Raw genomic sequence first — 14081 nt, forward strand, 5'->3', positions numbered from 1 at the left:
TCTTAAAAAGTAGTAAATGTTTTTGAATTGACTTTATTAAAACGTTTTGTTAATAACCAGAACTACTACAAGTAAAGTTATATCAACTACTGAAGTGTTTCCTAATGTGTACTACTGTTTATTTTACTTCATCAGGATTCATGTTAGATGCAACTTTTGTCCTGTGTTTGGGTAGTCTTCTTCCTCTTCAACATCTTGTTTATGTCAGAATAAAAACAAACAAAAATAACATTTCATTAAAAATATATTTTTACAGCTGCCTTGCCTGTATAAAATGATTTTAAAAACTTGTTTTAAAAAAGTATAAAATATATGAAAATATTGAATAATCAAAATAGCTGTATCGTATAAAACAGACACAACAGAAAGTAAATAAATCAATAAATCGAATCAAGTATTCAACAGATACACGTGCTGCCATCTTTTTAAATAATCGTCTCCCATTTTCACACATTATCCTTCTGAAAGATTTAAAATTTTAAATGATTTTCAGAACTGAAAACGTTTTGACAACTTTTAAATGTCTACGTTTTATTTAACGTCTTTAACGTTTTTTTTTTTGTCTGTAGCCTTCACGGTGTTGGTGTTCATTTCTCCGGAGCAGCACCTGAACGTCCCTCTCTCTTCTGATTGGCCATCCTACCGCTCGCTGCTCAATTCTTCTCTCTGAATGGCCAGCTCATGTGCCACTTAAACATTTTCCCGCCTCTCGCAGCAGCTGGGCGGGGCCTGTAGTTGCGTTCGGTGACGTCATCGATGAGTGTCCAGACCATGATGGCGGCAGCAGCAGCAACAACAGCAGCAGCGGAGCGGGGCGGAGGTCCAGGCCCGTCTCCCCGCTCCTCCTCACGGCCTCCGGCAGCGGATCACTCGGTGCTGGTGGTGGTGGGAGCGCTGCGGGGCCCCGGCCTGCTGGAGCACCTGCTGCGGCAGATAGACTCAGGTGAGTTCTGATAAAGTTCCACACAAGATCCACAAGAACCGAGCTGCAGCTGCTCGGCACACAGGGCGGGAAGTCTGTGAGGCCCTTCACAATAAAAGCCGTGAAGAAGAAGAAGAAGGAGCTGACGTGACGTCGCTGCTGCTGTTATGTCCGAAACTGTTACCCCTGAAAATCAGTCCCCCTGCTCGTGTTTTCTTTAGATTTCACACCTAGCTAAATCAGTATAGTGTGAATTAAACGTCTGTTGACTGTTTTCACCTGTTTGTAGCGTTTAAACCGGTAAAATAACCCTTTTAAACACGTCCCGGGATTATGAAGACGGATCTAGCATGCTAACCAAATAACGTGGAACGTTATCACGACTCGTTGTAACCTGAAAAAGTTTCGTCCTGTGCAGTTTAAATTCTGATCACACTAACAGCGACTTGTCTTTAATCAGAATTACAGTTAATACAGTTGTTTGATAAACATATCTATCTCCATAACACTGGGACACACCGTGAGGACACACCGTGAGGACACACCGGGATACACCCACCACGGACACACATGTTAATGGGACACGGTTATTGTCGCATCCTCCGGCATGTGAAGCAGTTTCAGTTTCCAGCAGCTGTTTCTGCTTTTTGTGGTTAAATTTAGACATGATGTGTTTTGACAGATATAATATCACACAGGACATCCTGTCCAACTGTCCAGCACGAGTCTTCAGCTTTTTATCTTGAAGCTTTTGGACAAAATGTGGCGTAAAGATCAGTTTTATCTGCTGTAGCTGATGTGTGTTGGATATTTATTGTTAACGAGATGTTTCTTATCATGTTGTGGTGATATTTGAGAGTTAATTTACAGAAGTGACGTGTTCAAGTGGAAATTTATGATTGGAGAATTAGCATATTTTAGAAATAAGTGCTGCTGATATAACATTTTTTATCTAAAAGTCTAAAAATCATTTTTCAGTCTTCTTTTAGAAGTTGCGACCTTGTTTCCTTCAGAGGAGGGTTTTATTTTGAAAATCCCCTCTCACCGGATGTTTTTTATGTTGTTGATCTTGACAGTTTTTCATTTCGTTCCTGTGAAAGTAGGTTAACAGTCAAACAGAATGAAAGTTTAATCATCCAGACGTTTGACCTGAATCTGAACATTTTATAAATATGAAACTGTTTTCCGTTGTTTACTGATTGATTATCAATAAGTGATCAGGATATGTGTTTTAAACACTGACCTGTAATCAGTTTAAGGTGATTAGATTGATGTTCAGTAGTTTAAGCAGCTGTTTTTAATGTGATGCTAAAGTAGAATCAGTAGAGTCCAGTAGAGTCTATCAGAGTCACTCTTCTGTTCTCAGCCTGTTCTCTGGTTGTTCTCAGTCTGTTCTCTAGTTGTTCTCAGCCCGTTCTCAGCGTGTTCTCTGGTTGTTCTCAGCCTGTTCTCTAGTTGTTCTCAGCCTGTTCTCTGGTTGTTCTCAGCCTGTTCTCTAGTTGTTCTCAGCCTGTTCTCAGCCTGTTCTCTGGTTGTTCTCAGCCTGTTCTCTGGTTGTTCTCAGCCTGTTCTCTGGTTGTTCAGCCTGCCGACACACAAAGAGGAAGTGGTGTTACTAAATATCAGCAGCTTCCTGTTTGCTGAGGAGGAAACAGTTCATCTGACAGAGATAGGAGGAAACAAGTGTTGCCATGGTTACTGACAACCAAAATCAGTGTTCAAATGCTTCTGTCCATCATTTTCTCCAATAATCGATTAATTGATTCTATCACAATCTTGGCATTTGAAGAATAGGTCCAAACATGTGTCCAAACAGGGACAGGGACGTAAGGATTACTTTTGATATTGATCAATCTGTCGATCATTATCAAGCCTGATATTTACTGCCAGTAAAATGACATCATATATGAAGAAGATTTCTTCCTCTGCAGTGTCAGTGAACACAACACATGACCTCACTGATAACTGTGCTGCATTCAGGGCTGATTTTGTGCTCAGAGACGGAGGAGAAATGATTATCTGGATTGGATTTTTTCACATTCAGAGAATTAGCCTCAGTGTGACGCAGCAGAACAATAAAGACAGGATGAAATCATTCAGGTCACGACGGCTGAATATAACATGAATGAATATTTAAATCATTTCAAATAATCTAATTGTGCTGATAGAGCTGCAGCAGTTATTAAATTAACTGCCAACTGTTTTGATAATTGTTTAATTGTTTTGAGTGATTTTATTTAATTTGAAAGAGTCTAAATTCTCTGATTTCAGTTTCTTAGATGTGAATATTTTCTGGTTTCTTTCCTCTCTGACAGTAAACTGATGATCTTTGAGTTGTGGACAAAACGAGACATTTGAGGACGTCGTCTTGGACTTTGGGAAACACTGATCAACATTTTATAACATTTTATCAATTAGGGTTTGGTGATATGTAGAAATTTTCCAGTCGATCATTGTCAGCCTGTCCATCTGTGATTGGTGAGATCTTTGTCCCTCGTCCCGCCTCCTCCTGTCCTCTTCAGTCTCGTCTGAGAGACGAGCACAAGCAGCGAATTCACTACGTCCAGCTAACAAAATACACCCACAAAGTGTGAAGGAAATAAATATTTTCTAACTTCTTTTCCTTTTTAAACAGAAATAAAACTGTTCACCTTCTGAATTTAAGTTTCTCTCTTTTACTGAACTAAGAGATTAATTGTCTCGTTAAACAAACTTCATTCAAACTTTACAGAAAAACATGTAAAACTCACCGAATCCGTCTTTGATAGTCTGTCCACCGTTCCAACGTTCAACAAGTCTGATTTGAACAAATGGACGAGTCCTCATCTGTCTTGTTGGGTTGTTTGTCGTCTTTTTCAGCAGCTCTTTTTCTAAAACTGATACGATCATGATGGAGTTAATGAATGGATGAATGGAGGAAATGATGGACAGATGAAAGGATGAGGACAGCGATGGTCAGTTGCAGCTCGTCTCTGTGGTCTGTAGTCTTCGGAGCAGGACGTCGGTCTGTGAGCCGACAGCGTGACTGATGATCTGAGTAACGATCAGTTTTCTCTGCAGTACGGCTGGTCGCTATGACAACATTTTCATATCACGTTTTTTTAAACTCATATCTGTTTGACGGTCTGTTTTTTTCATGCAGCAGTTTTCTTACCCTCGTTTTCTTCTACTGAGATCAGAATTACTGCAGCTGATCGTCTTTGAACACAACATTTTACTGTCAGAAGGACTGGATCAGGTGTTTTCATGTCCACACAGGTGAAACCATGAGCCCTTCAAAGTAAGGTTACCATCACGTGGACGACTACACGATGAAACGTCCACACACACACACACACACACACACACACCAGTCAGCACCACAAATACTAGCAGTTTAAAATATTTTGGTGTGTTTCAGGTGTGTGTTACTGTGTGTTTCAGGTGTGTGTTACTGTGTGTTTCAGGTGTGTGTTACTGTGTGTTTCAGGTGTGTTTCAGGTGTGTTTCAGGTGTGTGTTACTGTGTGTTTCAGGTGTGTTTCAGGTGTGTGTTACTGTGTGTTTCAGGTGTGTGTTTCAGGTGTGTGTTACTGTGTGTTTCAGGTGTGTGTTACTGTGTGTTTCAGGTGTGTGTTACTGTGTGTTTCAGGTGTGTGTTTCAGGTGTGTTTCAGGTGTGTGTTACTGTGTGTTTCAGGTGTGTGTTACTGTGTGTTTCAGGTGTGTGTTACTGTGTGTTTCAGGTGTGTGTTACTGTGTGTTTCAGGTGTGTGTTACTGTGTGTTTCAGGTGTGTGTTACTGTGTGTTTCAGGTGTGTGTTACTGTGTGTTTCAGGTGTGTGTTACTGTGTGTTTCAGGTGTGTGTTACTGTGTGTTTCAGGTGTGTGTTACTGTGTGTTTCAGGTGTGTGTTACTGTGTGTTTCAGGTGTGTGTTACTGTGTGTTTCAGGTGTGTGTTACTGTGTGTTTCAGGTGTGTGTTACTGTGTGTTTCAGGTGTGCGCTGTTGGCCTGTTGATCTGGATGTTTCTGTTCTGGATCAGCAGCTCAAACTCTTCGTGTCCAGACACTCGGCCTTCCTGTCAGAACACGTCCCAGGTGAGCTGACTGAAAACCCTTCACACACACACACACACACACACACACACACACACACACACACACACACACACACACACACACACACACACACACACACACACACTTATTTTACTTTATTTTTTCTCTCTGTCTCTTCATTGTGTCAACTTCAAGAAAAAAAAGCTGGTGATGAGACATATTTATGATTGAGCTGATTTTAAAAGTCTGACCTTAAACTGAGATGAATAATTAGTAGAAAAAAAGAGTTTACAATCAGATACAACTTCTTCAAAAAGCCTGATAAAAACATGTGGCTTTCTCTTAAATTAAACACCATAAGATTCTTATTTTCAGAGGTTTTTTAAAAATAAAACAGTAAGAAAAAAACAGCAGCTTCAATGAATTAAGATCTGAAAGTGTCCTCAAAAACTGTTCAGAGTTATCAATGGATTTTTAAATCAATCACCAACTGTTTGATAATTGGTTTGAGTTGTATTTTAAAGTCATATAAAGACCTAAATCTCTGATTTCAGCTTCTTGAATGTGAATATTTTCTGTTTTTTAAATTCTTCTCTGACAGTAAAGTGAATATCTCTGAGTTGTGAGTAGTGGTGTAAGAAAATATCTGGAACAAAGTGTTACTGGATGACCTGGTTTGTCTGAGGTGAATGTGCAGCTCCTCCACAGTCACAGTTCAGTTTGTGTTTCTCTGTGACTTCAGCTGATCTGATGAAACTCAGACGGCTGAAACGTCGTCGTCTCCTGCAGACGTTCTCACCGACTCCGTCACAGACACTGAAGTCAGGAAGACACAGTTTCACAGTTTATGTCAGAATGAGTCACTGGTTCTCCTGCTGTTAGACGTCCGAACACGAGACCAACGTGACTGAATCGTTCCAGAACCAGGTCTGATGACATCAGCTGATCAGAACCATCAGAACAGGTTGATTTTCACTGTAAAGCGTCTGTTGGTCAGTTTGTGTGTCAGTAGTGCTGGAATGGAACAAAACATCCCGATCATTTTATCTGATCAAACTCTCAACTCACATACAAAGGTGTGACCTCTGACCTGCAGCCGACAGGAAGTCCTCCGCTTCCTTCCTGTCTGTCAGCTGGTGGTGTGATTACCATGACGACGGCTGCAGCAGTCATTGAACAGAGTCTCTGTCGGGTTTTGTTTTCCCCTCTTCGTTACCTTGTTAATGTCAATTATCTAATGATGACATCACAGACGATCATGTCATTAGAGAACCACAGACTGTGTGTGTGTGTGTGTGTGTGTGTGTGTGTGTGTGTGTGTGTGTGTGTGTGTGTCTGCAGGCTGCTCAGCAGAGTCTCAGCTGACTGTGTTCATGTTTGAATCAAACAACCAACCGTCTGTCCCAGTTTCTTAACTGTGAATATTTTCTGGTTTCTTTCCTCTCTGACAGTAAACTGATGTTGTTGTGGACAAAACGAGACATTTGAGGACGTCATCTTGGACTTTGATCAACATTTTCTGACATTTTATGAACCAAACAACTTATTGATTAGTGGGAAAATTATTGCCAGATTGATCACCAGTTGAAAAATTGGTCCAAACACGTGTCCGTGCGCTCCACCGTTTCTTCACGTTTGAACTTATTTTTCAATTGACAAGATTGTGACCGGATCAGGTTTTCAGAACAGGAAATGACGTCACTTGTTTGTGATGGTGTTTTTAAAAACAGGAGAAAACATGATGACATCATCACCATATTACACCACGTCCAGTCTCATATCACAGATCAATATAATATTGATAAGTTTCCCAGCAGCTGAGTGCTCAGCAGAAGTTATCTGATGGCTAACTGTTAGCACTGTTAGCATGTGTGCTGTTCCTTGATCAGCTGATGTGTTCTCCCTGCAGGTCAGAGAACTCTGCAGCACTGCGGAGACGTTCTGGACGTTCTGGTGGTGGTGAATCCAGCTCATGACTTCGTCTGCTCAGAGGTGAGAACAACGACAGATGGAAAATACTGAGAACATTCCCTCGTTCCTTCATAAACACACAAACAAACAGGCTCAGAGTGGAACCGATTCATGTTCTGTTTGTGTTCCACATCATCATGGATCTGTAGCATCGTCAGTGTGTGTCAGCATCAGTGTGTTGAATTGATTTTCTGCTAACGGACGTGTTTCCTGTGTGTGTGTTCAGGTCCGGCGGCTCGTCTGTGACTCGTCCCGACACAAACTGCTGGTTCTGGCCGGTCAGTGTGTTGAAGACAGCGGAGACATCGTGTTACAGAGAGGCTGCTTCTCTTTCAACCACTTCATCCAAATCTTCACTGATGAGGAGGTGAGGAAACATCTGAGGGTTGGTAGGAGACCGACTGAGATGATTCCATTCGTATCTACATACGTCTTAGAAATGTTGAAATAGCTTTCAGTTCTATGTTTGTAGAGTTTCTCTTAAAGAAATCCTGATAGTTTTACTGAATCCAGTGACAGTCGAGACAGACAGAAGGAGACATTACAGCGGCGGTCCTCCGGCGTCCAGCAGAGAATCTGTGAACAAACTTTGAAACTGTTTGAAAAGCATTTTTGCAGTGAGATGATGTGTTGCTGTGTTTCGTATGAAGAGTTCTGTGGTCTGGATTTACTTTGACCGTGTAGAGGAAGTGAGCAGTGGAGGAAGAGTGATGCTACGTTCACCTTTTTACCGATACAGGCCGTATGAACCGATGCACTTGTATCTCACACATTAAATCATGATACATCAGATACTCGATTGATTAGTGATCATTGCAGATGTTCAGGGTTTCTCCTGTTAAAACTGCTCAGCTCTTAAAGCAGGTATTTAAACACAGCATCACTTTCCCTGTTAGCTGGAGCAGCAATGACCCAAAATGAACAAATGAACAAATAATATTTACATTTATAATATTTAGACGAGATGAATCATACATGTGGTGAAGAATGTATTTGTTAATCACAATGGTTTGATATTTACTCATTTTAAGGATAAATGATGACTTTATAAATAAAGATAATCAACAGATTAATTGATGATAAAAAATAATTGTTAGCTGCAGCCCTGGAATTTACAGGTTTTTTTTTTTAAGATCATAATTTTTGAATCTCAGTAGAAATATGATACTGTTATGATTTTAGCACAGTGTTTCTCAGCCCTGGTCCTCAGGGACACTGTCCTGCATGTTTGAGATGTTTCTCTGCTCCAACACACCTGATTCAGATGATCAGCTCATCATCAAACCTGATCATTTGAATCAGGAGCAGCTGCTCTCTGATTGGACAGGAGTCCCTGAGGACCAGGGTTGGGCAACACTGTTTTAGCATCTAATTATTAAAAATCCTGCAGTGAAAGAAAAATATTAGTGCTGCTCCAAATACCTCAGCTTTGTTTAGTGCCAGGGTATTCAAACGACAAAAAAGTAACTGAATATTTCCTTTTGATCGACTAATCAATTCTTGGACGTCTCGGTGCAGCTGTGGTCAGGCGCTGGTTTACAGTCGAGGCCTCCACACAACAACTCTTTCACTTTGGCGGTTCAATCCTCATTGTCCGCTTGTGGCAACCCTACTATAATCGGAAAGACACGTCAATCAGATCTTTTCTTCTTGAAAGTTTTTTCAGTTTTTTTCAGCTCTTTGTTTCCACTCTGGAGCTCAGGACCCTTCAGTCTTTTGACTTACGTTGTCTCGTGTTATCGGCCAGGACCTCGCTCAGGTACAAACAGTTAAAGTTTTACAAACCAGGTTGATAAATGCTGGTCTGACTTTATCAGTATTTCACTTGCAGAGACAAAAGAAAGACACATGTCCATCTTGGACAAGAAAAACACCAATTCCTAAAAATAAAAAGTTGCTGATTCTGCTGCAGATCAGCCAAAGTCCCTCAAAGTCATTAAAAACCACAGATTTGACCCAAAAATATAAGAATGTGTGTCATCAGTCATGTGACTCCTCTCTGTGTTCTTATAGGTCGGAGAGTTGTTGAGCTCTGCAGACCCGTCGATGAAGGCCAGCCTCACCCTCAGCTGTCCAAACATTGGTCTCTGGAAGGACTCTGTGTTGGACAAACACAACCTGCAGGACTTCATAAACATCCAGATCAACCCACTGCCCGTCCTCCCGCAGATGGAGGGTCTGCAGGAGTTCACTGAGTACCTCTCCGAGTCTCTGGAGCCTGAGTCGCCCTTCGACCTGCTGGAGCCGCCGAGCACCGTGGGGTTTCTGAAGCTGTCGCGTCCCTGCTGCTACATCTTCCCTGGCGGGCGGGGAGACTCCGCCTTCTTTGCTGTTAACGGTTTTAACGTCCTGGTGAATGGTGGCTCGGATCCCCGCTCCTGCTTCTGGAAACTGGTGCGACACCTGGACCGGATCGACTCGGTGCTTCTGACTCACATCGGCGTGGACAACCTGCCGGGGCTCAACAGTCTGCTGCTGAGGAAGGTTGCGGAGCAGGACGAAGAGTCCGCCGGACCTCAGACCGAAGATGATTGGATGAAGAACCTCATCTCCCCTGAGATCGGTGTGGTCTTCCTCAACGCTCCAGACAGACTAAAGTCTGTACAGGGAGATCCCAGCGAGTTGCGGTGCTGCGACCAGGTGGCGCTCACGCTGCAGCACTTACAGAGACTCGGAATCAAACCTGAGCCCATCAGCCGGTCCAGTGGTCCCAGTATAGAACCGGTGATCCTGTTTCAGAAGATGGGCGTCGGCCGTTTGGAGCTGTACACTCTGAACCCGGTCAGCGGCAGCAAACACCTTGAGGAGTTGATGCAGAACTGGCCAAATGGCGGATCAAATGTGAAGGGCTCTGATGTTCCACTGCCGTGCCTCGTCTCTATTTGTGCTCTGCTAGTCTGGCATCCGTCCAGCCCTCAGGAGAAGATCATCCGGGTCCTGTTCCCAGGGTGCACGCCACAGACCAAAATCCTGGACGGACTTGAAAAACTGAAACATCTGGATTTTCTCAGACATCCAGTTGTGTGTTTGAAGGACTTGGAAACATCCAAAACTGAGAAACAACCTAAGCGAGCAGAGAGTCGTGAGAGCCTTAAGTCCCAGTCCAAGGACCTGAGACCCAGCAGTGCCTTGCAGAAAGACAAACTCGGACGAGTCGACATCAAAAAACAGGAGGTAAAGACGAAGCCAAAGGCAGCAGGTGACTCCGCACTTAAAGAGAAAAAGGACGGTGAAGAAAAACACAAACTGAAGGATGTAGACATTAAACTGAAGCCTCCTAAACCTGCTGAGAAGCTTGTTCCAAAGAAAGACGTGTCAAAAGAAGAGAAAAGGGACGTGAAGAAAGATGATAAGTTCCCAGCTGCTGCTGGTGCAAAGAAAGAAGAGAGTGCAGAGAAAAAGAAAGAAGCAGTAAAGAAGGAAACTCTGAGTACAAAACCAAAGAAAGATGTCAAACCCGAACCAAAAAAAGATGGCAAGAAGGATGTAAAACCAGAGGAGAAGAAAACAGCAAAATCAGCTGTGAAAGACATGAAGAAACCAACAAGTGCAGCTTCAACAGGGACGACAGACCTGAGGAAGACTTCAGGAAAGACTGGGACACTAAAGAAAGATGGAACTCTCCCAAAGAAAGACACTTTGAATAAAGGGACAAAAGGTAAGACAGGGTCAAAGGAGCAGGACAACCAGAAGGAGGCAGATCACTCCAAGGTGTCCACACCTGAGGACATGACGGCTGAGTTTGAAAGGCTTCGATTGGAAGATGCCAATGGGAACACTGGGACTGTGACTAATGGGAACCAGACCAGGACAGTAGAGAGCCCAGAGAAGTTTCGCTGTATGGAGATGGACCAGGATGTGAAGACCCCAAAGAATGACCTCAGTGTGAACTTTGATCTCTGTGGTTCCTTGAAAAACGGACCGGAGGACATCTCAGAGGAGAAGACTCTGGAGCTGGTCTCTCCTGCAGACTCAGGGCAGACGCTGTCCCATCAGTCCCCCGAGGAGGACATCCAGGATTTAGTAGATGTGAAAGGATCCAGTGACCTTAACTCCATGTCCTCTCAGGATAAACAGTCCAGTCTGTTGGCGCTCAGTCCTGTCAGAGACTTGTCATCCACTGTGACGTCCATGCCGGCGGAGGTCGGTTCTCCTCACTCCACAGAGGTCGATGAATCTCTGTCGTTTTCTTTGGAGCAGATGCTGCCACCCTCTGCAGCGTCCCCCAAAGGCCTCATGGGAGACAGAGTCTACTCTAATGGACACGTCAGTGACTCGGACACTGGGATGGTCTTACCTCTGAGGTCAAACCTTAACGGTCGCTGTGGAGATGGATCAGAGGAGCACATCCACGAGATGTCAGAGCTCATCTCAGACGTCCCTCATGATGTGGACCTCTGTTTGGTGTCTCCCTGTGAGTTCCAGCACCCGAAGACTCCGGAGAACCATCCGCAGCACGTCGGCCACGGCCTCGCCACCGCCACCTCACCAGACATCTCAGACAATAACAATCACTCACAGGATCAGAGCAGCAGTGACTGCCCTTCAGCCTACAGCCAGGAGACTCCGCCCACATCTGTAAGCGACTCCCTGCCAACGGCCACAGACTCTGATGTCCCCCCTGGTACAGACGACTGTCCATCCATCACAGCGGACATCGACTCCGATGATGACTCCAGCAGTCTTTTCCCTCCCAGTCACCCTCACGACCATCAACACTACGCCCACTTGGGGGGGCAGCTCTCCTCCCATGATCCTCCACCAGCCCCCGTCAAAGACCTGCCCCCATTACCCCCTCAACCTGGAGCCTGCATGGCTGACCCCGATGGCTCAAACAAAAACCTGAAGACTTCAGCCGCCAAAACCAAAAAAACTGTGGGTACGACACAGAAGATGACCTCCGGAGGCGCCGCCGCCCATAACGGGAAGGCGAAGGTGGGCAGTTCCACTGGGTCCCTGAAGATGACCTCCAGCCTCGACACGAAGCCTTCATCACGAAATTCACTGGGAGGCTCCAGAATCGGAACGATGAAACCTTCATCATCTTCAGGTAGGCAGCAAAATCCTGAAAACAATCAAGTACAGTCTGGTCTGTGTTTACATATGTGACATCACTTCCTGTCTGCTGGATCAGGAGCTTCAGCTCACCTGCTAACAAACATTAGCACGTTAACATGAGACAGCTAATGATTATTTTCATTATCAATTCATCGATTAATTAATCCTGTCACAATCTTGTCAATTGAAAAATAGGTCCAAACATGTGGAGGTTAAAGAACCAACTTGATTCTCAGAATGTTTAGAACAGTTGCGGTCTCATTCTGCTGACTTCCTCCCAGGTTCCAGAGCTGCTGCAGGTTCTGAGTGTTCTGCAGTGTACGTGGACCTGGCCTACCTGCCGTCTGGTTCTGCCTCCTCCACCGTTGACCTGGAGTTCTTCAAGCGTCTTCGCTCCTCACATTACATCGTGAGCGGAGACGACCCGGTGAAGGAAGTGGCAATGAGGAGCATCCTGGACGCTCTGCTGGAGGGGAAGAGCAGCTGGTCCGATGTTCAGGTGAGAACACTGAAGAACCCGTTTGACCAAATACGTTCTGGTTCTTAAATCTGTTCCCTTCAAAATTCTTGGACTAGCCTGTGTTTCTGCCAGTTATGAGGGCGCTGCAGAACGATCTGTACACTATGACACACCCACTTTGGTTCTCAAGGAAAACCTGCTATTTTTTGGGTTCCATCATGGAACCTAATTTTCAGGTTCCAAATGAGTTTATTTTTGGTCAGAATGCTTCAGACACTTCAAAATTAGGTGCACAAACTGGAGCAGAATCGATTCCATGTTGGTGGAAAAGTCTGCTTCACTGTCTTCTGACCTGCTCTCTGATTGGTCTGTTTCCCTCACCTGTCCTCAGGTGACTCTGATCCCGACGTTTGATTCGCTGGCGATGCATGAGTGGTACCAGGAGACACACGACAGGCAGAGGGACCTGTCTGTCACCGTGCTGGGCAGCAACAGTACCGTGGCCATGCAGGAGGAGACATTCCCCGCCTGCAAGGTCGAGTTCTGAGGCCCTTGAAGCCCCGCCCACCTCGCCTCTTAACCTCCTCACAGGTGGACAAGGAGACGCAGAGTGGACTGTTGTTGCCATGGTCACATGAAGACCATACAAAACGAGAATGACAGGACGCGTTCTATCAGGTTTCCTTGAAAAATCTGAAAGCCCCGCCCCTTTCAGCGGGGTCATGTTAGTGAGCATGCTCAGTTAGTCCCCGCACATCTCGCACTGTCAGTCTGAAGTTTAAAGAGACGCTTAAACATTTCCTGCACCTGTGTGACATCGTTGCACATCACCACGTGTCACTTCCTGTCTGCTGGATCAGGAGCTTCAGCTCAGCCGCTAACATTAGCATGAGACAGTGATTATCTTTATTATTGATTGATTGATTAATCAATCCTTGTCAGTTGAAAAGTAGGTCCAAACATATGGAGTGCATGTATGTACGTCCATGTGCTCCACATGTTTGGACCTGTAAGTGTTTCCTTTAAAGATTGTTTACATTATCAATCAATCAATCTGTCAATCTGAAATCAATCATTTTCTCCTTCAGAAACCTTCAGAATAACTAAAGAAATTTGAAATTTAGAGTGAATGAATCGTTTAAAACAAATATGAGTCAGTTAATAAATGTTATTTAATTCCATGTTTCTCAGTAACTGTAACAGATTAGTTACTTTTTGTAATTGAATTACATGTAACTAGTTACTCTCCATCGCTGTCAGTTTAACTTCAGCTCCTTCGTTTAGTTTTTCTGTCACTGCCTCAAATATCAAACATGCTGGAGATGTTTTCTTGTAACTGACGTCTGTAAGGTCTAAAAATATCAGATACGATAATAAATCATCTTTACTTTTATTTATTAATTACTAAATAATGAATATAACTGCACACTTTTATTTAGTGATTACATCATTTTATCAAATAATGGATTTTAATTTCACAATCAGGACGACTTAATAATTCAGTTTTATGTCTTGTAATAAATAGTTATAATTATGAAATCTTTAACTGGTCATCAGTCCGTCTGTATCAGGTACGTTTGTGATCTTTACCTGGTATTTACGACTTTTTCTCATCATTAAGAGATTTTTTT

General features: G+C 43.7%; 1 protein-coding gene across 1 annotated transcript; it reads left to right on the forward strand.

Annotated features, from left to right (window-relative positions):
- Window positions 1-387: 387 nt before the first annotated feature.
- Window positions 388-13578, forward strand: map1sa (microtubule-associated protein 1Sa). Its single transcript, XM_084723875.1, has 7 exons — window positions 388-943; window positions 4899-5000; window positions 6871-6953; window positions 7159-7299; window positions 8946-11982; window positions 12272-12489; window positions 12842-13578. Exons 1-7 carry the CDS (start codon window positions 757-759, stop codon window positions 12995-12997), a joined length of 3924 nt encoding a protein of 1307 aa, XP_084580001.1. The 5' UTR covers window positions 388-756; the 3' UTR covers window positions 12998-13578.
- Window positions 13579-14081: the final 503 nt, after the last annotated feature.

This window comes from Lutjanus erythropterus, chromosome 7, assembly GCF_056507025.1.
Source record: "Lutjanus erythropterus isolate fLutEry1 chromosome 7, fLutEry1.hap2, whole genome shotgun sequence".
NCBI lineage: Eukaryota > Metazoa > Chordata > Actinopteri > Lutjaniformes > Lutjanidae > Lutjanus > Lutjanus erythropterus.

What these genes read in the sequence shown, in the direction of transcription:
- map1sa (XM_084723875.1), top strand. Translation starts at nt 757, where the DNA reads ATGAGTGTCCAGACCATGATGGCGGCAGCAGCAGCAACAACAGCAGCA. An exon ending in CCTGTCAGAACACGTCCCAG is followed by an intron (nt 5,001 to 6,870) that starts GTGAGCTGACTG and finishes TTCTCCCTGCAG; the next exon opens with GTCAGAGAACTCTGCAGCAC. An exon ending in ATGACTTCGTCTGCTCAGAG is followed by an intron (nt 6,954 to 7,158) that starts GTGAGAACAACG and finishes GTGTGTGTTCAG; the next exon opens with GTCCGGCGGCTCGTCTGTGA.